General features: G+C 43.1%; 1 protein-coding gene across 2 annotated transcripts in view; it reads right to left on the bottom strand.

The window, feature by feature from the left end:
- The window catches only part of SLC9A7 (solute carrier family 9 member A7), a 104,311-nt gene extending 85,410 nt beyond the window's left edge, over positions 1 to 18,901 (bottom strand). For both annotated transcript variants that reach the window (XM_034757902.1, XM_034757903.1), the window contains exon 1: positions 18,518 to 18,901. In XM_034757902.1, the coding sequence (XP_034613793.1) occupies positions 18,518 to 18,770 (253 nt within the window). In that variant the 5' untranslated portion in view covers positions 18,771 to 18,901. The remainder of the gene's footprint in view (positions 1 to 18,517) is intronic.
- Positions 18,902 to 25,316: the final 6,415 nt, after the last annotated feature.

Here is a 25,316-nt window from a genome sequence, read left to right as displayed (position 1 = left end):
TATACAGCGACCGGACAACCGCTCCTGTCACTGTAGTAAGTGTCTACATAGAACCGCTGCAGCGTTTCTAGTGAAGTCATAGTTTCACACTGTGCTCCCCTTTTGATTAGTTATCCACTTTTAGGCTACAGTGACTCAGAAAACCCATCTGTACAACTCTTCATCCTTCATTTTGCTTTAATTTATTTTTGAACAGCGTACAAATACCAATTTATGGTAAACTATTAAGAAAGTGCAGAGTTGAGCATTAAGGACCTAAAACTGATGTCCTTACTCACAGGAGCGGTCTCTTTTACACTCAATAGTCAATTTGGCTTTCAGTTTCTAACATTGCAAAATATAGTCTTTAAATGAAGTAACTGAATATGGAAGGCAATAGGAAAGCTAACTAGTCACAGTACACTGTGTACACATTTTAAGAACAAGAGGTTGTGAAGGCTAAGACTATAACAGCGTTTAAAAGAGAACTGGATAAATTCATGGAGGTTAAGTCCATTAATGGCTATTAGCCACGATGGGTAAGGAATGGTGTCCCTCTAGACCAGGGGTCGGCAACGTTCAGCACGCGGCTCGCCAGGGTAAGCACCCTAGCGGGCCAGGCCAGTTTATTTACCTACTGACACGGCAGGTTCGGCCGATCACGGCCCCCACTCGCCGCGGTTCACCGTCCCGGGCCAATGGGGGCGGTGGGAAGCCACGGCCAGCACATCTCTCAGCCCGCGCCGCTTCCTGCCGCCCCCATTGACCCGGGATGGCGAACCGCGGCGAGTGGGAGCCGCGATCGGCCGAAGCTGCCACGTCAGTAGGTAAATAAACTGGCCCGGCCCGCTAGGATGCTTACCCTGGCGAGCCACGTGCCGAACCTTGCCAACCCCTGCTCTAAGACTCTGTTTGTCAGAGGGGGGAGATGGATGGCAGGAGAGAGATCACTTGATCATTACCTGTTAGGTTCACTCTCTATGAGGCACCTGGCATTGGCCACTGTCGGTAGACAGGATACTGGGCTAAATGGACCTTTGGTCTGACCCAGTACGGCCGTTCTTATGTTTTTAAACAAAATTAATCACACCGTAAGCTACATGCTCATACCAGAAGCCTAGGCCAAAGCACTGTAAGTCCTAGCTTATATCCTACACTACTTAATGGCAGACAGTGGTTTCCAAACTTGAAGCCCAGATATAAACAGGTAACTAAATTTAGGGCACATCAGCAAGTTTCTTGAAGTCATTATAATGTTTTAACCAGTTGCCAAGAACAGTTTATTTTAAATTTAAACTTCCCTTGGCTTTGAAAACTAAAACTTCAGTAGCATTACAACATTATGGAAAACAGTTTTGCTCCCAACATATGTTTAGCAAATACAATAGGTTCTTTCCCAGTTATCTAGACCTTTAAAAAGCCCAGGGTGAGCTGACTGACAGCATAACTGTTCCTACAAACAACAATTTTATCAAATCCAGATTTCTTTGGTTTTTTTAGGGGGCATTGGGGAGGGGAGAGAGAATAGTATGCACTCCATTTCTCAACCAGCAGCAATATACAGTATATCCCCCAATTCAGCCCCCATTACAAAATGACTGTCAAAAGAACAGCATTGTAGATAATACAGATCTTCCATACTGTTTCATGGTATTCTATATTCTTCACTTCTATTGTCCTGTGACCTTTGATAAAACAGAAGAGTCCCAACAATTTCCCTTAGTTGACAGGTCTTATACATGTATAGAAAATACCACCAATACATTCAAAAGTGAAGTTTTGCTTTCCTATACAACTCCAGAATACATTAGAAACTGTATTTTCCTCCTGGATGCCAGTGAAGCTCCTGAAATAATGTTACTTCTCTGTATTCAGAGAGGATATTACAAGAATAAACCTCTCTGTAGTAAGTTAATAATTCAGAGTATTTAGAAAAACAACAAACACACATGTATTTAAGCCGGAATTATTGTCAACCTTAGAATTTTTACAATCTCATGGTGTCTAAAGAATAGCATCTGGAGTCCAAGTACTGTAATTCAGCCACCTTGTAACCAGGGTAACAAAAGTAGCCAACAGCTTGGTATGCTCTCCTCTTCCCCCCTCCCAATCAGCCCCCTCCCCTTCATAAAGCCCAAAAAGAGTAAGCTCCCTTTTAGCCGTCCCAGAGCGGTGCATGATCTTACCTCTACTATGCACAGACAAGTGTATTAAAGAGTTATATGGTCTTTAGCACTAAAAATGCATTCAGTCCAATACTGACCAAATGAAGAAAGGTTAAATTCCTTGCCAATAATTCAAGAAGGCAACAAAAAAGCCAGTGCTTAATTTGTAATGAAAGAGGTGCCGGGGCTCAAGCAATTTTTTTACATTCATAACTGATGCAGTAAGCACAGAGGTGCCGGCATAGGGTTGCCAGGTGTCCGGTTTTCGATCAGAAAGTTCGGTCAAAAAGGGAACCTGGCAGTGTCTGGTCAGCAGTGCTAACTGGCCACTAAAAGTCCGGTTACCCACAGTAACCGGCCTCCACCGCAGGGCGGGAAGCGCAGCAGCTGTGGCTGGAGCCATTCTCTGCTCAACTGCTCATGGAGGGAAGAGACTGGCTGGCTCTCGGTCGGCTCCAGCCTCTCCAGCAGATAGGTGGGGAGGGGGGGGGGGAAGAATCCTGTCAGACCCCACCTGCCCCAACTTCTCCACCCTGGCCCCTTGCTCCAGGGACCAACACCGCGCACCCCTCCCTCCCCCTGCATGCCACAACTGAGCAGGCAGGTGCCATGTCAGCTCCTCCCAGCCCGGCTCTGCAGGTGGCAGGTGAGTCCCGGGATGGTGGGCGGGGGGGAGGGGGAGCAAACAACAGCAGGGAGAAGCGAGCAAGGGGTGGGGCCTGGGAAAGAGGCAGGACCAGGGGTGGGACTTCGGGAGAAGGGTGTCCCATTTTCAGCAGTTAGAAAGTTGGCAACCCTAGTGCTGGGGCTATGAACTGCCCAGCCTGGAGGGGCTGGGGCTCAGCTTTGGCAAAAATTAAGCACTGAAAAAAGCCCAAAGATGTTGGGTAAGAAGATAAAGCTTCTCACATATAGAGCAGGATCAACAAGGCTAACAGTTCAGCTGGTCCAAGTCTTCTTCTAAACATGATGTCGTTTGCTCTTAGGTGACTTTCATCCACATGTCTTGAAGTCCTTACAAACTTTAAACCTCACAATATAGAGCTTTCAGTCAACACATCCCACACACAGTTCTTTAAATCAAAAGATCAAGGAGCAGACAATAAAAGCAAAGAATAACACATTTGCAACTCAAATACCAAACAGTGGTTTAAACCATTTAAAAGAGAATAAAATCTTTCTACCCAGGGAGAATTGTGTCCTTCCCTTTTATGGTGTTTGGGGCAGAGACGTATGGTACCCCATGAAATGAATTTAAGAATGTGGCCAGTTGTTTTGTTTTTGCATGCTTATAATTTCAGTTGCAGGCATTTTGGAAGAAAAGTGAGAGCAAAGGCAAAGGCATACAATGCCAAGCCATTCAACATTTAATATTATTTATAAATAGACTCAGCGTTGCAGAGGCCTCTTTACCTACCTTAAATGGAAAAAAGTAAATCGGCAACCGTATGATTTTTAATTCTTACCTCAATAAACAAGTCTTTTTTTTTTTAAATGCAATTTTCTGGTTAGCCAATTTTTAAATTATATATAATTTTTGAATGCAGGCCTCCCTAAGTCATCAACTTCTACCTTTGCTCTGCCAATGCTGGCAGCTAACATCTTCAGCTTCAGCAGTACTTTCAGAGAGAGTATTAGAACATCTGTCTCATGCAAAAAATCTACAGAGTTTAGTAGCACCTCTCTCTGTGGCACTGATAGCATGCAAGATAATTTTAGTGGCAGCCTCCTCACGGAAGCTAAGAAGAAATTTCACTGAACAGTGAGAGGCAGCAGCTTCATTACACCATTAAACGACAAAATTCTTCAAGCAATTCTTCGCATGCTGGAGCATTTTCCCTGCAATGTATGCTGTTAACTCTCCTTCATGTAAATAGGAGACAGTAGCTTCTTCATTGTGACACTGGAGATATTCATAGAGTCAATGAATTTATATTGGACCAAAACCACAGAGTCTCTTCTTTCTGTTAATACTTTTAATTGATTCCTCTGCATATACATCAAATGCAAGGTGGATTTAGTCATAGGTTTAGTATTTTCTTTGTAGCCTCATCTGAGGTGTTCAGCCGAATCTCAGCAGGTGTTAACAGTTTCTGGGTTGTCAAGAGCTTGCGCTTCAGCCATAACATCTATGGCTGCCACACTAAAAGGCCTCCGCAAAACGAAGTCTTCATGTTACTGTTGACATCAGTACTTTCTTCCCCTTTTGATAGTGGCACGTCTCTTGCAGCTTTTAAGAACATGTGCTGTGATTCACTTCTATGGATTGCTAAAAACAACATCCATATCCACAGTTCATCTTCAATACATGTTCTAAAAGCCTTTCTGCTAAGCATTTGGTCCTCTTCAGTTCCATTTAAAGCACATATTTCTCTATATTTAGCCTCTCCATCAGCTATTCCCACCACCTTCTGACCATTAGAGCTTCTGTGAGGCAATTTATGAACTCCAGCTGAGTTGCACAGTTTGCAGGAGTAAGATAAATAAATAAATAAATAAATAAATAAATAAAGCAGTATTTGTTTCAATTCCCTTTTACTTACATTACATATATTCTTAATGCAGCACTCAATGTGATATGCAAAGTCAATGTGTGGGCATCTTTTGGGTCAATGCACCCAGTTTACTTTCCATGCAATGTTCTCACCAAGAGCGACTACTTCATACAGTTTCTCACCTGTCTCATGTTGAAACTGTGCTTAAAGGGGTATGTTTGGGCTTCCATCTTACTGCAGAAGAAGCAGGTATTCATCTTGAAATGTGTGCCATGCGCCTTAGCACAAGGCAATTCTTGCCCACAGTTGGCACTTGTCCTGGCATCTTCAACGTTTTCCTGAGGCTCTCTGTACTTCCTCTAAAGCCTTGCCAAATTCAGTTTAAGGATGCACTTCTTGTAGCATGTAAGGTGCCACTGAGCACTGTGTTTAACCAGGTCCTTCGCAGTGGTATTCTCCAAAGATTCAGCTACTAGTCTACTCTTCATCTCCCCATTGATACCAAAAAAATGATCAAGACCAAATTAAAAACATGGATTTTGTAATAAATTACTTTGGGACAGAGGTAGGTAGGTGTGTGGGGGTGTGTCAGGGGGCCATGGGCCCATCATAAGGGTGAGCGATGAGAGGGAGGGGGCAGAGAGGAGCGAGAAGGGAAGGGGCGGTACAGGAAAGGCAGGGCCTCAGTTCTGGCACTGGTGGTCCCCCCACTTTTAGGGACCTTCAGCTGCTCCTGCTTTGGGATTGTAATTAATTATGTTATATAGTTTATGTTATGGAACGATGTGCATACCATCTGAAGATGGGATTCCAGTAATTTTTGATTAGATGCTGATGTCTTAACCAGTGCCTCATTACAATTTTTGCAGCAAAATAAACAAAGCTGATAATCAATACCACTGAACCGCTTCTTCTCCCCCCTGACAATACAAATCAACTGGAAGCACTCCTTCCATTTATATAATCTGTAACATTAAAAAAAAATTAGGCAGATATCATGTTTCGAGCATTAAATGATAACACCGTACTGTCAGTTGAGGGCCACCATTCAATTTTGTGAAGGCAGCATGTCTGACAAGCCAGCGTTTAAAGTATATGTTCCAAAAATGTTGATTTTTAAACATTTTCTCGACTTCTATATCTACAGAATTGTTTGAGGTTTGTCATGTTTGGTACCTTTGTATTCATGGGAGAAATGGCTTTCTAATGATATCTAACTTGACCCATTTCCAACCTCACTATATTAAGAAAATTTCCACCAACCAGAGGACCTGGAACTGGGAGTAGTGAGTCCCCTCCTCTCCTTCCCCCACCCCACCCCGCCACACTGCAGAGGGTGACACCACTGAAATTAGGATTCTATAGATTTTTACAAATCAAATGACACTTTTCTGTCATTAACTTGCCCACGGAATTACACATGCTCCCAGACTATTTTGGTGGCACCCAGAGGCCATATACAGGCTCATGGCTCCATTATGAAGGTATGGTACAGGCATGAATGTAAACTCCTCCCCAAATAGCTTATACTCTAAAACAAAAAGAGGGAGGTAAGAGATGCAATCAAATAAATACATAGTTTTTATGCACATTGTAGTTCTCATAATTATAAGTGTAAGAAGTTCCAAATATCCCCATTGGCCCTTCAAACCATTATTAGCTGACCGATTTCTTACAGACATTGCACCAGAGATGGGTCTTGAGAGATCTGAAGGCTGAGCAAGCAGTGACCTTCCCCAGAAGAGTTTGAGACACTTAACAGGAAAAAGAAAAAAAGCCCCCACGTTTGAAAAGTAAGGTTTGGGATTTCCAGGGGGAACCACACAACTCTCCTGGCTAAAGAGCACAATTAGTCTTATTACATTTTCCACTCCTCACCCACAATTATTCTTTCCTGATAAAACCAATTTCTTCTGCCACAGCTTTTAGGAGCTTTAGGCTTTTCTAAGGTAAAGTGAATTTTCAGATTTCAGTGCATGAAGAAGCAATTTTATATCATTTTTATCATATTCTTGCACATCCAGTTAATTGCATTCTGCAGTCACCTTCTACTTAAAAAAAAAAAAAAATAAGCTAATGAGTATGAGCTAAATTACCCATTTCCCGATAGAAAAAAAATCTGAAAAGGTCTGATATGTATGAAATATTTAGCAGCTTTTAGCATAACTAATAAAAATACCCTCAAGATGAATGTTCTTCTTAAACTAAATTACTTGTTTCTCATCCTCCCAATACTGACGTCATATAATCTCAAGGAGGAAAAAAAATGTATCTCCACAGATGTATTCTGAGTTAAATATGGCTAGACTGATCAAACTCCTACTCCTAATCTGGATTCTGAGTTTAAGAGTGCCTAGATGACTTGGAAAGTCAATAAGACTTGTTCCTCTAAGTCACTTAGGCACTTTTGAAAACCCCACCCTAATGCTTACATGGAGAAAGAAATTGATTGGGAAGTGCTAGGATTCCCCAACCTGCCTATCACCTGATCATCATAAAAAAAAAAAAATGTTAAGCGCATAGTATAGAAGAAACATCCAGAAATTCCAGGTGGAGCTAGAGGAACTTTAACCACCATAGATAGATCTTTTACTAACTTAAATGGAAAGAGCACATCCAAATTAAGTCAGAAAGGGATGAATTACATTGCTCAGTAGAACAAATAGAGACCTGATTGTGTGTAAGTTATTATTAACACATTTGTCAGCATGGCCAGTTAAGAGAATTCCTATTAAATTTCAATTACCATCTATAAAAACAGGTGGCAACCACGCCTTGATACATATAACGTCTGACAGCTTACCACTGGTAACATGGACACTTGTTCTCCACCTGTGAGAAGAAACAGGTTATGTTCCTGTTTTGTGAAAACAAGGACCTTGGGTACACATCACAGCTGTTTTGTTCATATGTTCATAGATTTTAATACCAGAAGGGATCATTAGATCACCTACTCTGACTCTTGTCAGGCCAAAGAATTTCACCCAATAACCGCATATTGAGACCAATACTTAGTAGTTAACTAAAGCACATCTTCCAGAAAGTATCAAGTCTTGATTTGAAGACATCAAGAGATGGGAAATCTACCATTTCCCTTGGTATTTTGTTGCAGTTGTTAATCACCCCCACAAGTAAAAATCTGCTTCAACCTCCAGCTATTCGTTCTTATTATACTTGTCTCTGTTAGATTAAAAAGCTCCTTAGAATCTGGTATTTTCCCCCCCATGAAGGTACTTATGCACAGGAATCCAGTCACCTCTCAAACTCCTTTTTGAAAAGATTGAGCTCACAGACTGATCTCTCGCTGCAAGGCATTTTCCAGCCTTTAAATCATTTTTGTGGCTCTTCACTGCACCGTCTCCAATTTTTCAACATTCTTTTTCAGACGTGGACACTGAAACTGGAATATTGCATCCAGTTCTTGTTCCACCATTTCCACATAGAAAGGTAAAAACTGTCTCTCTACTCCTAAGTATCTTTTTATCTCCCTCCCTTCAAGACAGTCAGCCAGCATTGGTTCCCCAATTTAAATACAAATTATAGTTGCATTTTAATCAAATGATTTAAGAAACATTTTTTTGTCTAGAAGCAGGTTATGAAAAGCCTCACTAGAACAGTCTAAGAGATTTCATTACGAAGGTTAAAGAAGAGCACACAATAGCTCAGAGCTTGTTGATGTTTGTACAACACTACACTGTACAATAGCTCAGAATTTGAAGTGTGGGTGATGTCATGTAGGGATTTACTACAGGATACTTAACAAGGAAGAAGAGACGGATGAAGCTTTTTTTAAAACAACTAACAAAATCATCCAAAAACACAGGAGTTGGTGGTGAGGCAGGACTTCAACTACCCAAACATCTGTTGGGAAAATAATACCGCAGGGCACAGATTATTCAACAAGTTCTTGGAAAGCACTGGAGACAACTTTTTATCATGGAAGGTGGACAAAGCATCTAGGAGAGAGGCTGTTCTAAATTTGCTTTTGACAAATAGGGAGGAACTGGTTCAGAATTTGAAGGTGGAAGGCAGCTTGGGTGAAAGTAATCATGAAATGATGGTAGGAGGGAAAACAGGAGAATAAAGACCATGGACTTCAAGAAGGCAGACTTCAGCCAACTCAGAGAACTGGCTGGTGAGATCCCATAGGAAGCAAGTCTAAGGGGAAAAAAAGAATTCAGGAGAGTTGACAGGTTTTTTAAGAAAGATTAATGGCACAAGAGCAAACTATCCCAATGGATACAAAACCATACTTCCTATCTAAGAGACCACGCTCGCTTAACCAGGAGCTCTTCAAGGCCCAGAAACTCGAAAAAAAGTCATTCAAAAAGTGGAAACTAGGTCAAATTATGAAGGATGAATATTAAAAACACCACCACAAGTACGTAGGGACAAAACTAGAAAGGCCAAGGCACAAAACAAGATAAAATTAGCTAGGAACACGAATGGTAACAAGAAAACACTTTACAAATAAATTAGAAGCAACAGGAAGACCAAGGACAGGATAAGCCTGTTATTCAATGAGGAGGAAATGACAACAACAGAAAACGTGGCAATGGCTGAAGTGTTAAATGCCTTTTTTGTTTCAGTTTTCACCAAAAAAAGAGTTAGCAGTGATCGGACGACTAACTTAGAGAACATCAGGGTAAATGGAGTAGGATCGGAGGCTACTAAAGGGAAAGAATAAGTTAAGAATTACTTAAACAAACTAGATGTCTTCAGCCTGACAAAGTACATCCTAGAATACTTAAGGAACTAGCGATTATCTTTGAGAACTAATGGAGAACAGGATAGATCCCAGAGGACTGGAAAGGGAAAATATAGTACCTGTCTATAAAAGGGGGAATAAGGACAACCAAAGGAATTATAGACCTGTCATCTTAACTTCATTACCCAGAAAGATAACAGAACAAATAATCAAACAATCAATTTGTAAGCACCTAGAAGACAATAAGGTGGTAAGTAACTGTCAGGTCGGATTGGACAAGAACAGACCATGTCAAACCAACCTAATATCCTTCTTTGATGGGGTAACAAGCCTTTGTGGAAAAGCAGCAGAAGTGATGTAGCTTGACTTTAGTAAAGCTTTTGATACTGTGTCACATGACCTTCACATAACTAGCCTAGGGTAGTATAGCCTAGACAAACCTACTATAAAGTGGGTGCAACTGGTTGGAAAATGGTTATCAGTGGTTCACAGTCAAACTGGAAGGGCATATTGAGTTGTGTCCCACAGGGACCAATCCTCATCCGGTTCTATTCAATATCTTCATAAATGATTTGAATGACAGCATAGAGAGTACACTTAAAGTTTGTGGAGTATACCAAGTTAGGAGGGGTTGCAAGCGATTTGGAGGACATGATTAGAATTAAAAATGATCTTGATAAACTGGAGAAATGGTCTGAAATAAATAGGATGAAATTCAATAAGGCCAAATGCAAAGTACTACAGTTAGGAAGGACTAATCAAATGCACAAATACGAAGTGGGAAATGGCTGCCTAGGAAGGAATATTGCGGAAAAAGGATCTTGAGGTTAACAGTGGATCACTAACTAAATCTGAGTCAACAATGTAATACTGTTGCCCAAAAAAAAAGCAAACATCATTCTGGGATATATTAGCAGAAGCGTGCTAACCAAGACATGAGAAGTAATTTTTCCACTCTGCTCAGCACTAATAAGGCCTTAGCTGGAGTACTGTGTCCAGTTCTGGGCACCACACTTCAGGAAAGCTGTGGACAAATTGGAGAAAGCAACGAAGGACCAGATGAGAGCAACAAAAATTATTAAAGGTCTAGAAAATATACAAGGAAAAATTGAAAAAAAATGCATTTGTAAAATCTAGACTAGAGACCATTGATGTGGGGACATGATAACAGTTTTCAAGTATGTAAAAGGTTGCGATAAACAGGAGGGTGATAAATTGTTCTCCTTATCTGCTAAGGACAGGACAAGAAGCAATGGGCTTAAACTGCAGCAAAGAAGAGTTAGGAAGCTTTTCCTAATGTCTAACCTAACTGTCAGGGTACTTAAGCACTGGAACAGATTACCCAGGGAGGTTGTGGAATCTCTGTCACCAGAGGTTTTTAAGAACAGTCGGACAAACACCAGCCAAGGATGGTCTAGATAGTACCTAGGTTCTGCCTCAGTGCTGGAGACTGGAGTAGATGACCTCTCAAGGTTCCTTCTAGTCCTTCATTACTACAATTCTATGTATCAATCCAGTTGGCTCTTAAAGGCAGTTTCTTTTCCTTCTCCTAATTCTCAAGAGGATGTCAGTGTATATTATTCCTGAGGCCATGTGTGAAGGTAACAAAAGCCCTCATTAACCAGAAAGAGGACTGACATAATGGCTAATAGCGTTGTTGTAGCTGTGTTGTTGTAGCCGTGTTGGTCCCAGGCCATTAGAGAGACAAGGTGGGTGAGGTAATATCTTTTATTGGACCAACTTCAGGTAGTGAAAGAGAAACACTTTTGAGCTAGACAGAGCTCTTCTTCAAGTGTGTAGTTTGAAAGCTTATCTCTGTCACCAACAGAAGTTTGTCCAATAAAAGAGATATTGCCACACTCACTTTGTCTCTATAATGGCTATTACATATCCACTACTATGTTTTCCAATTCCAAGTTCTCTATCCCATGCTGCAGCAGCTTTGATTTCCTTTTGCATACTGAGCTGAGTCCAAGACACAGATTTTCAAATGCAACTAGTGGTTATGGGTGTCCAACACTAGACATCTTAAAAGTGGCTTGATTTTCAGAAAGTGCAGAGCACTCACCCACTGAGTCTCAGATCCTTTCATGTTGGGCACCCAAAACTTGTGGCACTGAAATCAATAGCTACTTTTGGAAGACGAAGGAAAAAAAGTGCCTGAAGCCTTTCCTAAACTTCAAAGGGCACTTTTTCCAGCCTTGGTAGGTGTAAGTCAGATGAAATGGATTCCCTTCCCCATCATCACTTTCAAGGAGTGTTTTCACCAGCCACCGCAGGACCGCTGCTCAGGCAGTCCCCAGGGCCAGCCACATCGTCTGCTGCTTGGGCAGCCCTAGGGTCAACCACACTGGCCACTGCAGAAGTCACAGAGGTTGCAGGAAGTCACGGAATCCGTGACTTCCACAACCTCCATGACAAACACGGAGCCCTACTTATAATTTAAGAGATGTGTAAGCAGGGTCTGCATGAGCTCCACCATATCTAGCAGGGGGAAAGACTTCAGGAACAGACCGTGTTTGCATTGACATACCCTACTCTGCCTAGATATATAGCATGATGCAGCTTCTTTGCCAAAATGATCACTTTTGGCTGGTGATGGGCTACAAAGAACTTTAGTATTGAGTGCAGGGGTTATGAAATGTTGTTATCCATATTGTACGAGTAAAGGGCAGCAGAACTGTACTTAGCCATCCTTGACTGTGGGGGTCACCCTAATCTGAACCTTACTTGCTAAGCAGGGTGTAAGGATGCCACATCCCAGTGAAGGTGAGTTGGGATGGGCACAGGTATTCCTACCTGGTGGAGTGGCCTCTGCCCAAAGAGTCCTAGATACTATTTGACCTTCCCCTCTCCACTGTTTAAAGACAGAGCTAATTAGACTCAATTGAGATCCATTGTTTCTGTTCAGGGATTACCAGAGCTGAATCACTGATAAGCAGATCAAGGAGCTATGTCTTAGACAATGATGAAAGGAAAGACAATGCAGAGGCTGTCCTGGCAGTGAGGTTCCCTGAAACCAGTGAAATCATGAAGAGCAAAAATCACTAAAGATCTGGGTTCAGTGGTAGAACCTCAGAACACAGCATCACAGAAGTGGCAGCAAGCATCCAATAGCAACAGCACGCGACCAATGGTGGCAGAGAAAAGTGGTGTTAGCAAGCAACCAACTGAGGCAGAAAAAAGCAGTGGCAGCAGCAGCAAACAGCCAGTTGCAGAGGCATGCAGTGACCACAGAGACATTGCTCGATGTCTTCCTTCCCCCCGCTCTCTTTTCTGGGATGGGAGGGGAACCCCTGCAAACACACCTCTACACTCAGGTCTTGGCTAACCAAGGAACAACCAACTGTGCATGGGATGCAGCGGAGAGAGATGGGAGTGATGTGTTAAAGGGACATTCATTCATCAGACTTTCCCACTGCAGGGTGGGAAACTGAAGCAAAGGACAGTGCCCAATGCACTGTGGGGTCAGGTTTGTTTATGGTAACATGCTTTTGAATGTGGCTGTGGTGTTTTCCAAAATTAATGCTTGGTTCCCTTTCCCTTTTATTAAAAGTTCTCTTTTGTTATACATAGACTTAGTGTGTGGAAGAGAGGGGAATTATTGCCTCTTAAAGGCTCCCAGATGTGGTATTATGTTTTACCACATCACTGGGTGTGAGCTCAAGCCAGTTCTGTTTTGTATTGTTAAGAGGAAACCCTAGCTCAGTGATACTCAGATTGAGGCACGTGAGTCGCAAGTGCCTCTTTAATTGGTCTCCTGCGTCTCTCTGCAGCACATGATATTAAAACAGTGTGATTTTTATTAACCTAAGTTTTTAACCAGTCAGGATGCTTTTACTGTGCTATTAACCAATTGTAGTTGGCAAAATAATACTTAAGTCAGTTTGCTGTAAGAATAATATAAAATAAATATTTCCAGTCATACAGTTTAAATATGAATATATAGTACTTCAGTAAATGAAATCATGAATTCACACTACTGTGGCTCTTTTGGGTAATGTTGATCGCTAATTTGGCTCCTGAACCCCTGAGGTCCGAGTATCACCCCCCTAGATATTGAACCCAACCCTTGTGGCTGCCCATGCCACCTGGCAGAAGGGTTACAGGTGTAATTGCAGAACTGTAATTGATTAACAACATCTACTGGCCATCTGAAATTAAATGTAATGCACATTGTTAGAGTATTTTTCAAAGCCTGTCAAAGAAGACCTCTAGTACTTGTGGGAGATGTCCAGGACTCAACACATATTGCTTAATCTTAAATAAGATTATAAATTACAGGTGTGAAAATAGGGAAATATTTGTATTTTCTTATTATTATGGTACATGTCTCTGTGGGTTTGTTTACGATGGGTTAGTTGCTATGGAGTTAGATCAAAAGGATTGTTAAAGGAACCAAGCTGGAAAGACACCATAAGGGCGTAACATCCCAACAAACACAACAGCTAGGTTCATAGCCACAAAGAAGCAACTCCTCAACACCAGGTGACATAGCTGTTTTGCCAAGGCTGAGAAGAGAGAGAGATTAAAGGGAATGATAAACCACTGCAGAACACGGGCCTAGACGAGGGAAGGGGTTGAATGAGTGGTCCCAGAGACTTCTGAGAGAGCCAGCAAGAGCTGACAGGCTGGCAAGGAACACACCAAGGCACAGAAAGAGCAGGTGGCAAGCAGGACCATTTGCTTCTCCCAACCAGACATGGGGGTTACCTGGGCTGAGGAGAACTTTCCAAACCTGGCAAGGAAAGATTATGGTGCAAATTCTACACATAAAGGCCTTTGATAATTTTCACAATTTGTTCTATATGCTTTGAACCTTCAGAGGAATTAATAACTAATGGTTTGTTTTGAAGACACTGGTTTTGAGTTTCTTTATTAACTTGTTGGACACAGGTCCCCAAAGGAAAAGGGGTGACAGGTACCAAACCAGTTGGTAAGCAGGGGGGCTGCAGCCCAGAGATCCACTTTAAGAATGATTGGACTGCATGGTTCCACCCAGCATGATATTAAGAAAGCCAGGCCTGTCATCTAAGGGCTGTGCTCAAGAGGGAATAAGGGATCTAAGGTCCAGTTCATGCTGAAACTGTGACAAAAGGTTATGAAAAATATGGCTTACAATATGAAGAGTGATGTATGAAACCTCAAATTCTACTTCATATCTCAACAATACAAAGTTTTTAGAGAGCATATTTAATCAGAACCTATTGCAGATAGACAAGTGGTGATAGCTTCCATAGAGGTGGTTGTGACAGAGCAGGGAATTTATAAGTGTTGTTGTACTCCACAATGGCTCTTGGAATTCTGGAATCAAGTCAGCCAGTAATGTAAAGTTATGGGAAAAGGGCAAATCTGGGCATAGCAGTGGCCTTATCAGACATGGATTCTATACAGACCTCCAAGAACTCAGCTCTTGTGAACAAACTTGTTCTTTGAAGCATAACCAACAATTATGGCCAACAGTCTGGAAGTTAGTGTCCTATGAGTGAAAAAGTATCTCAGTGTTGGAGAATGCAAATCTGCTTCTTTTATAAATGTACTTAAGATAGCATAAGCCACAACTCTTGTTCAGCCACCTGGGACTTTGGAGTGCTTCTTTCCTTACTGAAATTAAATTTGATGGGGAACCTTTCTTGTCTTGAACTGAAAGTTAGATAATAGTACGATGTGCACTATTATACACTGTTTAGAACCTAAACTGATAAAAAAAAATAATAATCACATGCATGTTTATATTGCAGCGACACCCAGAAATCCAAGTCAGAATCAGAACTCTTTGTTAGATATTTGTTTTCCTAGACTTTAAGCTCTCCAATTACCATGTGTGTAAAGCAGTACATGACAATGGAGGAGAGGATATTAAATGTTATATACATATATAGATTTACTTGTGTTTTGTTTTATATTCCTTAAATACCCAAGTATCATCTTTCACCAAATGCCTCTCAGCTTAGCCACCATTCTTTGTGTGAATGTTTGTGTAAAAGGAAGAAAGAAACTGCTATACGAATGATGTAACTTTGATATAGCACATGTGCTGTATATAATATCAGAAACATAGCAAATCTACAAAAAGAACAGGAGTACTTGTGGCACCTTAGAGACTAACAAATTTATTAGAGCATAAGCTTTCGTGGACTACAGCCCACTTCTTCGGATGCATATGGATATGCATATTTGTTAGTCTCTAAGGTGCCACAAGTACTCCTGTTCTTTTTGCAGATACAGACTAACAAGGCTGCTACTCTGTAACAAATCTAGCTTGTTTTGTTCTATAGGAAGCCTGCAATATTTTTAAATAATGTGAGACAGACCCTGCCATAGCTTTATTGGCATGAAGACTAACATCTGGGGGGGGGGGGGGGGGGGGAGAGAAAAAAACACCTGCAAACGCATTTAAATATTTCTTCCCAGAGGTCTGCTGTGTCATGGCAAGAGGGTGTTCTTAAACAAGCCACATCATATATTATAATCTTGGAACAAAGAGGCTCATCTATACATTCCAAATATTAAATCTTTTAAGAGTTGCTGTTTGAAAACATGTAATAATTGTAACAATAGATATATTTTCCTCAAGCACCAGGATCATGTAATAACTACATGTTTTGACATTTCCCCTGACATTTTTGCATTCACAACAAGAAAGCCTACAAACCTACAATACTATATTTCCTGAGATTTATAAATATAGAATTTTCACTTTTCTGTCAAAGATCAGAAGCTAGGGAACCATCTTAAGTATCAAGGCCTAAAAGTTACAGTAAATTTATTGCATTTAATTAAAATCCAAGATTTTTCCAATTGAAGTATTTCGCATTTTGTGTCAAAATGCATCTCAAGAGGTAAGCATGATACATTCAAATACCCTTGGTGTCCTATAAAATAAATGGTGTGCGTATTTGAGAAATGTAGTAAACGCACACCACTATCACTAGGTATTTTTAAGCCCTTGATGTACATAAAACTTTCATATACAATGAAAAGAAAAAACACTTAAGTCTAGAATACTGTGATGTTTCTAAATACTCCCACCTGAAGCAATTCTGAAGATGACTATATTAAGGCAGTAACAAAGTAACATGCATGATATGATCCTAATCTTTCCTTTCTAATTAATGTTTGTACTGTGCTTTACGCCTCTAAAGTGTTATTCGAGTGCTAAGTAGTACTATACTAGTAGATAATTCGTCAATCTTTTTAACTTTAAGTTTAAGTTTTAACCTTTAAGTTTGCAGCAGTGTGTGTGTATATAAAATGAAATGCATAGCAATGCAGCAAGAGACCAGTGAGTAAGAAGAGAATGGGATGGGTTAAGAAAAATATCAGCAGTGGAAAATTCCACTGCTTTAACAAGCGATCAGATCTCAGGATAAGTTAGTACTCATCGAGGAAGAAAAAGTTAATTGTTCCTATGTGTAGAATTTCTCATCTGTGCTTATCACATGCAAATTTCAATTACTGTAGGTGTTTTACATTATGATGCAAGAGCTGGTCTACCTAAAGAAAGAAAAGAAGTTCCACTAGCAGTAATACCAATCAGAGACAGACAAGTCATTTTTTAAATGGATGACATCTTACGGACAAAATTGTTTATGTTCTCTGAGTAACTGTGTGTGTATAAAAACCATCAGCAGAGGTTTACCTGCAGGCCTCTGCACCACTCATTAATTATAGCAGACTGTGGGACTAAGCATATCTGAATTAACAGCTACACAGAGTGCAGGTGTGAACATCTGTTCTGTTGTGTCATTTATTTTTGTCCTACAGCTGGATTTTTTTTTTAATTAAAAGAACACGCTCTGTTTGTTTCATTGCCTATTCAACCAAGAGGGCTTAAGATACACTGTGTAAAAGTTTCCTGGTATCTAATTTCGTTGCAATCAATTGGTAGCCAATAAGTACTGGGTGCCAGAAACAACAAAATAGCAGCTCTTTGGCAGTCAGTTACCAGGACAGAGCACATGAACATTTAATGATGCTTCTTTTCATCTTGTGAAATACTCACCATGGCAGCAATGTTTAAGTTATATTTCAAAGTAATGATGGAGATGATCTGTGTGCACATAGTACAAGAAATATAGAATAAATTCTCTTAGCAAGCTAGCTTCCTAAAATCAGAGAAATTGGTTGAAAAGCCAAAGACTTTTTTGTATTGTATTATGGCATTAGCGTGTATAATGATGCAAGTGGGACAGAACACAGCTACCCCAAATATACATAATGGGGGGAAAAACTGTTCATCTATACCCCACATATGAACATGCAGGCATAATGGGTGTTTTCTTCTTCTCTATGATTCAGAGCAAGTCCCCAAGCTGCCTGAAAAACTGTCACCAAAAATAAGTTATGCATTTGGGGGCTTTATTGGCCTGACATGGATTTTACAGGACTTGTCACTTACCATAAAAGGCAGCTTGTTCTTATTTGATTTTTTTTTTTTTTTTTAAACACATTCCTGGGTCTCCTAGCCGTTTGACAACAAGGTAGCATGGCGTAAAAAAAACAGAACCCAACCACATGCATGTTGGACGTTGTCTGGCTTCTTCATCAGAATAAAACAGCATGTTTGAGAAAGGAGCAGACAGGAGCAACCTCCCCCCCACGACACACACACACAGTTATTGTGGATGGCTCCCTCCTGCACCCCCGCCTTCCTTCCTTCCTTCCACCACTGCGCGACTGAACCTCAGCAGAGAGTGACACCGAAACACCTGGCTACTCCGCTTCCCTCACACCGACCAATCACTGCCTGGGCCCATTTCATGGGAAATCAGAACTGAAGGAGGTTCCCCTCCAATCCATCACCCCCACTTCCCCGGGCAGGCCGGGGAAGGGGGAGCGCAGCCGGATCACCCCCCAAGGGCCTCGCAGTAAAGAGACAGGTCAAGAGGAAAGTGTGTCAGAGACATTACGTACTAGAGCCGGCGTCTCGTTATAAGCGGTGCGGTCCCTGAGCTCACGGGAACGCGCGTTTACACGGGGAAAGGAAAGTGAAAAGGAGCAGGGGGAGAAGGAGAAGGAGGGGCTCCTCCCCAACAGCCCGGGTCATTCCCCCGCCCCCGGCTCGGACAGCTGCGGAGATCACAGGAACCGCCCCCCCGGGATACACTGGACCGGCGGGGGCAGCTCCCCCCGGGGTGCAGCAGCCCGGCCGCGCGGCTCCAGCTCACCATAGATCATGGCCAGGCCGGTCTCGTGGAGGAAGCGCACCCGGCGGTGCTTGAAGAGCCAGATGGTGAGGATGGTGAGGGTGAGCAGCAGGATGAAGGTCAGGAGGCTCACGCTGTCCTGCCGGTGACTCTCCTCCGCCTCCTTCTCCGTGGCGATCTCCTCCATGGCGCTGCTGCTCCGCTCGCCGGCCCGCAGCCCGCTGGCCCGCAGCAAGAGCAGGAGCAGCAGCTGGGAGCGCACGGGGAGCTGCATGGCTGGAAGCAGCCGCCGCCTCCACCCGCCCGCCGCGCTGCAGCTGATCCCGGGCTGTCCGAGAGCCCTGGGCTGCGGCGGCGGCTGCTGCTGTCTGCGCCCAGCCTGTCAAGCAGGGCGCAGCTCCAGTGCGCAGGATCCCCCAGCGCACACGGGACGCGCCGCCAGCCCGCCGCCCCCTCTCCAGCCCAGCCTCTTAAAGGCGTAGGCCTCCTCCCCACCTCCCGAGGTCCAAATCCAAACGGGGTGGGTGGCGAAGCCCTCGCGCTGGATTGGAGCTAGCCCGCCTGGTGCCGTGGTACTACTCTGCAGGGGCAGCCTAGAAGCCGGCAGCGTGAGAGTCAGTTGCCCTTTGCCTTTGTACTAGACTATGCAGAGTCATGTCTGATGACGGCTAGTCCAGGTGTGATGGCTAGCTAGGGTAGCTATTAGAGTGTCTGATTAACCCACCATTGCCCCAGCTGAAGATTTGTCTCTCCCTCTACAAAATCCAAACGCTGTGAGGACCTGGTTCTCTACCCTCTTGCCCTTTGTGTAGTCATTGGCAGCTGTGCAAAGTGGCAATACAACACTATCCATGCACACTGGTGGGGTAACATCTTGTACAGGTGCTTGGTATAACATAACATGCAAAGCACAAAGTGCTTCATTTCTGCAGCAGGATCTGGTTTTCCACATTATTTTTTATTATTTTATACACCATAATGGGTAGAATAAGGCAATATTTTAAGAAAAACTACATTGCCTGTGATATTGACACTGCTTTATGGTTTTAAAACTGTAAGAATTTTTGGGGTGGGGGAATCATCTTGCTTTACTTTTGTCCGTTGACTCACTTTGGATGATAAAATACACTACTTCAGTGTCACTTAACCTGCTCAGTTTCAGTTATATTTTAGCATTCTGTTGTAACCTTCGGTTTGTAGACACAGCAGAGGAATCCAAATCCAAATAAGTTTCTGTTTTCATGTATTACTTTTAAACATTTGAATAATACAGTTTTATTAACATTCAGTTTTGTAAACTGCATTGGGGGGCAGTGACCCTCCTAATATTTTTTTCAGTCACCATCCATAGCAATCAATGTCAGAAGTACCTAGGAATTATGGTAACAAAGCAGCCTCCCATCATGGCCTAGGATGACACTTTAGATAGCCTGCCCCCTCTTGGACTGATCAAATAAATGTCACTTCAGGCTGTCTTGATTAAAAAAAATACCCCTTCTTGGGGACTAAGTTTATCAATATAAAATAAACCATAATTAAAGCTCAGAACCTCAAAACGAAATTAATTCTTAAATTCACAGCACACAGTTTCTCTTCCTCCTCCCAGGCCTTCCTGGCTAGGGCTTTTACAGTCCTTCTCCTGTTTGGATAGGGTCTATCCCAGGCATCCCTGCTAGGCCAGGGTCTCTCCCAGGACTCCCTGCAGACCAGGGCTGGCTCTGGCTTTTTTGCCACCCCAGGCAAAAAAGCCTCCCACCGCCCCTTCCCCCCCCCCCCCCGCCCGGCAGGGGGGAGCGGCAAGCCCCCCCCGGCTCCGCTCTCCCCAGCGGCCAGAGCGCCAGGGGAGGGTGGCAAGCCCACTGCGGCTCCGCTCTCCCCAGCGGCCAGAGCCAGAGCGCCGCGCCGCCCCCCTCCAGGTGCCGCCCCAAGCACAAGCTTGGTGGGCTTGTGCCTGGAGCCGGCCCTGCTGCAGACTGTACCATAACATCCTAGACTTTGCCCACTTCACTCCAATTTCCTGCTCTTTTACACTGAAATCAACTGATTACCTTTTAACCAGGGTTGGCTTAGCCCCAAGGCAGGGGTCGGCAATGTTCAGTACGCGGCTCACCAGTGTAAGCACCCTAGCGGGCCCGGCCAGTTTATTTACCTGCTGATGCGGCAGGTTCAGACGATCGCGGCCCCCACTCACCGTGGTTTGCCGTCCCGGGCCAATGGGGCCGGCGGGAAGCGGCGCGGGCCAAGGGATGTGCTGGCCGCGGTTTCCCGCTGCCCCCATTGGCCTGGGATGGCGAACCGCGGCCAGTGGGGGCTGCGATCGGCCGAACCTGCCACGTCAGCAGGTAAATAAACTGGCCCAGCCCGCTAGGGTGCTTACCCTGGTGAGCCGCGTGCCGAACGTTGCGGACCCCTGCCCCAAGGTCTCCAGGCCATGGGGCAAGCCACCCTGTTACAGATGACATTTCAAAGACACTAGCAGCATTAGGGAGCAGATTTTAGACTTTCCAGTTTACAAACTACTCATCTATTTAGTAATAATCATAGAAATATAGACCTAGAAAGGACCTTAAAAGGTCATTGAGTCCAGCTCCCTATACTAAGCCAGGATCAAGTAAGCCTATGCCATTCCTGACAGGTGTTTGTCTAACCTGTTCTTAAAAATCTCCCATGCTGGGGATTCCACAACCTCCCTTGGAAGCCTATTCCAGTACATAACTAGTGTTATAGCTAAAAAGATTTTCCTGATATCTAACCTAAATCTCCCTTGCTGAAGATTAAGACGATTACTTCTTGTCCTACCTTCAGTGGAAATGGAAAACAATTGACCACCAGCTTTTTTATAAAATGCCTTAACATATTTAAAGACTGTTATCAGATTCCCCACTTATTTTCTCAAGTCTAATCATACCCAGATTTTTTAACTTTTTCTCATAGGCCAGGTTTTCTAAACCTTTTATCATTTTTGTTGCTCTCTTCTGGACTCTCCAATTTGTCCACATCTTTCTCATAGTGTAGCGCCCAGAATTGGACACAGTATTCCAGCGGAGCCCTCACCAACGCTGAATAGACCAGGACAATTACCTTCTGTGTCTTACATATGATACTTCATTTAATACACCCCAGAATGATATTAGTCTTTTTTGCAGCTGCATCACATTGTTGGTTCATATTCAGTTGTGATCCATTATAATCTCTAGATCCTTTTCAACAATACTACTGCCTAGCCAGTTATTCCCCATTTTGTAGCTATGTATTTGACTGCTCCTTCCATACTTTACACTTGTCCTTATTGAATTTCATCTTGTTGATTTCAGACCAATTCTCCAATTTGTCAAGGTAATTTTGAATTCTAAATCTGTCCTCCAAAGTGTGCAACCCCTTCCATCTTGGTGTCATCCGCAAAATTTATAAGCATGCTCTTCACTCCATTGTCCAAGTTATTAATGAAAATATTAAATAGTATCAAACCCAGGGCAGACCCTCCTGGGATCTCACTAAGTATGTCCTTCCAGTTTGACAGAGAACTATTGACAACTACTCTGTGAGTATGATCTTTCAACCAGTTATGTACCCACTTATAATAATTTAATCTAGATCGCATTTTCCTAGTTTGCTTATGAGAATTTAATGTGGGGCTGTATCAACAGCCTTACTAAAATAAGATATATTCAGATCAACTGCTTCCCGCCACCCATTCACTCGGCTAGTAACTCTGTCAAAGAAGGAAATTAGACTTGTTTTGTTCTTGATAAATTCATGCTGGTTAACCCTCAGAATCCTGTTATCCTCTAGGTGCTTACAAATTGTTGGTTTAATAATTTGTTCCAGTATCTTTCCAGGTATCAAAATTAAGATGTCTGGTCTATAATTTCCCAGGTCCTCTTTATTCCTCTTTTAAAGACACGAACTATGTTTGACCTTCTCCAGTCGTCTGGGTCCTCATCTGTCCCCCATAAATTCTCAGTGAGTTTTCAAAGGTAATTGCTAGGGTTCTGAGATTGCTTAAGCTAGTTCTTTAAGTACTGTAAGATGAATTTCATCAGGCGCTTGAATATATCTAACTTATCTAAATATTCTTTAACCAGTTCTTTCCATATTCTGGCTGTGTTCCTTCTGTCATGCTGTCTGGAGTGGCTCATGACTGTGAGTGCCAACCTCAGGAGAGAATGTCAAAAGGCAGGGCAGAAACTCCAAATGGGTGGTATGTTCTATTTCACCAACCCAGTAACAAGCGTGAACTCCGAAAGCACAACAGCCTTACCATGGAGTCACAAACAATCCCCTTGGCATTCCAGTCTATCTTGCCACCCAGGCAAGCTGGACTATGTGATAGATGGTCACTTGACACCAAAAATCACTTCAATATTCAGGTTACTCCCAGTCCCAAAGGACCAGTTACTTATCCAGGTCTATCATACTCAGATCTCAAACCAAAGACAACACCTGTAGCCAATCCTATAACAGACTAATTAAAGATTTATAAACTAAGAAAAGAAATTAGAGTTATTTATGAGATAAAGCAGGTAAGCATACACACACAAATGAGATACAAGCTTAAATTCAAAAGGTAATAGAAGCTTCTATAATAAGCAAGTTTTTATGTCCTTTGGGGCTAACCCAAGCCAAGCAGCTTGGGGATCGCTTGTTTATGTCTAGGAATCTTTGCCCCTCAGAGTTCAGACAGCATAAAGAAACCCAGATTCTCCTTATCAGGGATTTTTATCCCCTCTCACCCCAGAATCTAAGGTGAAGGGACAAGTGCTCCAGCACGTAACCTCTCTATGGGTGCGTGGGTGGAGCATTCAACAAAGTCTTTGTTCCACAGTAGCCCATTTGGATTCAATAGCCCTTCCTGATGGGCAGGATATGACACTTCTTGGAGTAAACTAATACTTCACACTTGGTAATGCTTCTCCCCTGACTGTGGGGAGTTTACAGTCTTAACAAACATTTTTATAGTTACAGAGCAAACATTTAAACATTACCTTATAACATGGGATACAGACATTGTAAGTAGGTTTGAAGCATCCTACAAGCCTTCCATAAAATCTAAATGCTAAACATGATGTTATCACTCTAATAAGTATTTTGATAATGCTAACACAGTTAAGCAAGACTTGTTTCCAGCTATGCATTTGTAAATGTACAGTGAGGCCTAGTGACCTTGGTCCTTCTCCCTAGTTGTTAACAGTTCTCTTCTCGGAGTTTGTTAAAGTCTGCTTTTTTGGAAGTCCGTTATCCTTATCTGGCTGCTCTAACTCCTCCTGTTCCTTGGAATCATTACATCTATCATTTTATGATCACTTTCACCCAAGTTGCCTTCAATCTTAGATTCTCAACCAAATTCTCCCTATTAGTAAGAATCAAATATCAAATGGCTGCCTCCATACTTCCTCCACCTGCGTCTCAGCAAGCTGATCTAATTAACAAGGCAGTGTACTTAAGGGAAATGTGCATATCTCCCTCCATTCCTGCTGCCTTGTGTAGAGAGAAAGTTAACCCTTGAGGGCTCAGCCAATTGCTAGTTCATCATTTAGCAGTAAGGGAAATATCCCACCCTCCTCCACCTCAACCAAGTTTCACAATCATCATCACCGTGTACCAGTATTAAATTGTTTGTTCAAAACTTATACTGTGTGTGTGTGTGTGTGTGTGTGTGTGTATTTGTATATATATATATATACACATACACACACATATATATATAGTCTTTTATCTGGTGAAAAAAATTTCCCTGGAACCTAACCCCCTCATTTACATTAATTCTTATGGGGAAATTGGATTTGCTTAATATCATTTCGCTTAAAGTCACATTTTTCAGGAACATAACTACAACGTTAAGTGAGGAGTTACTGTAGTCCTTATTCAGGCAAATCTCCCACAGCTCTTTTGGCTGAGTAAGGATTGGGCCTTCAGGGTTATCCACTGTATCACCTTGACAGTTTTTGATATATGAAGGGCCAGTGCATTCGCTCTGTCCTTACAGGAACAGATTATGCTAGGCAGCTGCAATGAGGGAGGTTGCAAGAATCTTTCTTTCCAGTTTGCAAACTCTCTACAGTGGCTAAGCATAATTGCTGTCTCCATGCCCTACTGAGTGTAGGGACTACTCCCTCCTTGTGTGCCAAGGGTTGCAAGCCTAGGGTTACCATACATCCGGGTTTCCCTGGACACATCTGGCTTTTTGGTCTTTAAATAGCCGTCCGGGGGGGATTTGTAAACATCTAAAAATGTCCGGGATTTCCCCCCAGATGGCTATTTAAAGACTGAAAAGCGGCTGACAGCGGGGCCGGGCCGGACTGAGCTGCTCGGATTGGGGCCTCTCTGGCAGCCAAAGCCCCTCCCTGGCTCCCCTCCTCCCCTGCAGCCTCAGATCACCGCGCCGGCAGTGCTGGTGGGGGGGGCTGCGCACTCCACGAGGGGGCAGGGCTAGCAGCGGCAGCTAAAGCCCCTCCCCCGCTTACCCCCTCCCCTGCGGCTTCAGATCGTCTTGCCGGCAGTACCGGGCGGGGCTGGGCGCTCAGCCAGACACTCTAAGCTGAACATACATGGGGAAGTCAACTGCAACCAGGGCCGGCTCTAGGATTTTTGCCGCCCAAAGCAAAAACAATTTTGGCCGCCCCGCCCCCGTTGTTTAATTACCCCACCCCCAGCCCCGCCTCAACTCCGCCCCTTCCCCAAATCCCCAGCCCTGCCTCCTCCCCCCAGGCTCTCAAGCCTAGGAGGGAGGGATGGGGAGAAGCGGCGCCCGCGCCGCGGCCACTCGGAGTCTCCCCCTCCCTCCCAGGTTTGAAAGCCTGGGAGGGAGGGCGAGTAGCGG

This window comes from Trachemys scripta, chromosome 1 (genome assembly GCF_013100865.1).
Source record: "Trachemys scripta elegans isolate TJP31775 chromosome 1, CAS_Tse_1.0, whole genome shotgun sequence".
Classification (NCBI taxonomy): domain Eukaryota; kingdom Metazoa; phylum Chordata; order Testudines; family Emydidae; genus Trachemys; species Trachemys scripta.
Note: the sequence above shows the minus strand (reverse complement) of the source record. Positions and strands in the feature narration are given on the sequence as shown.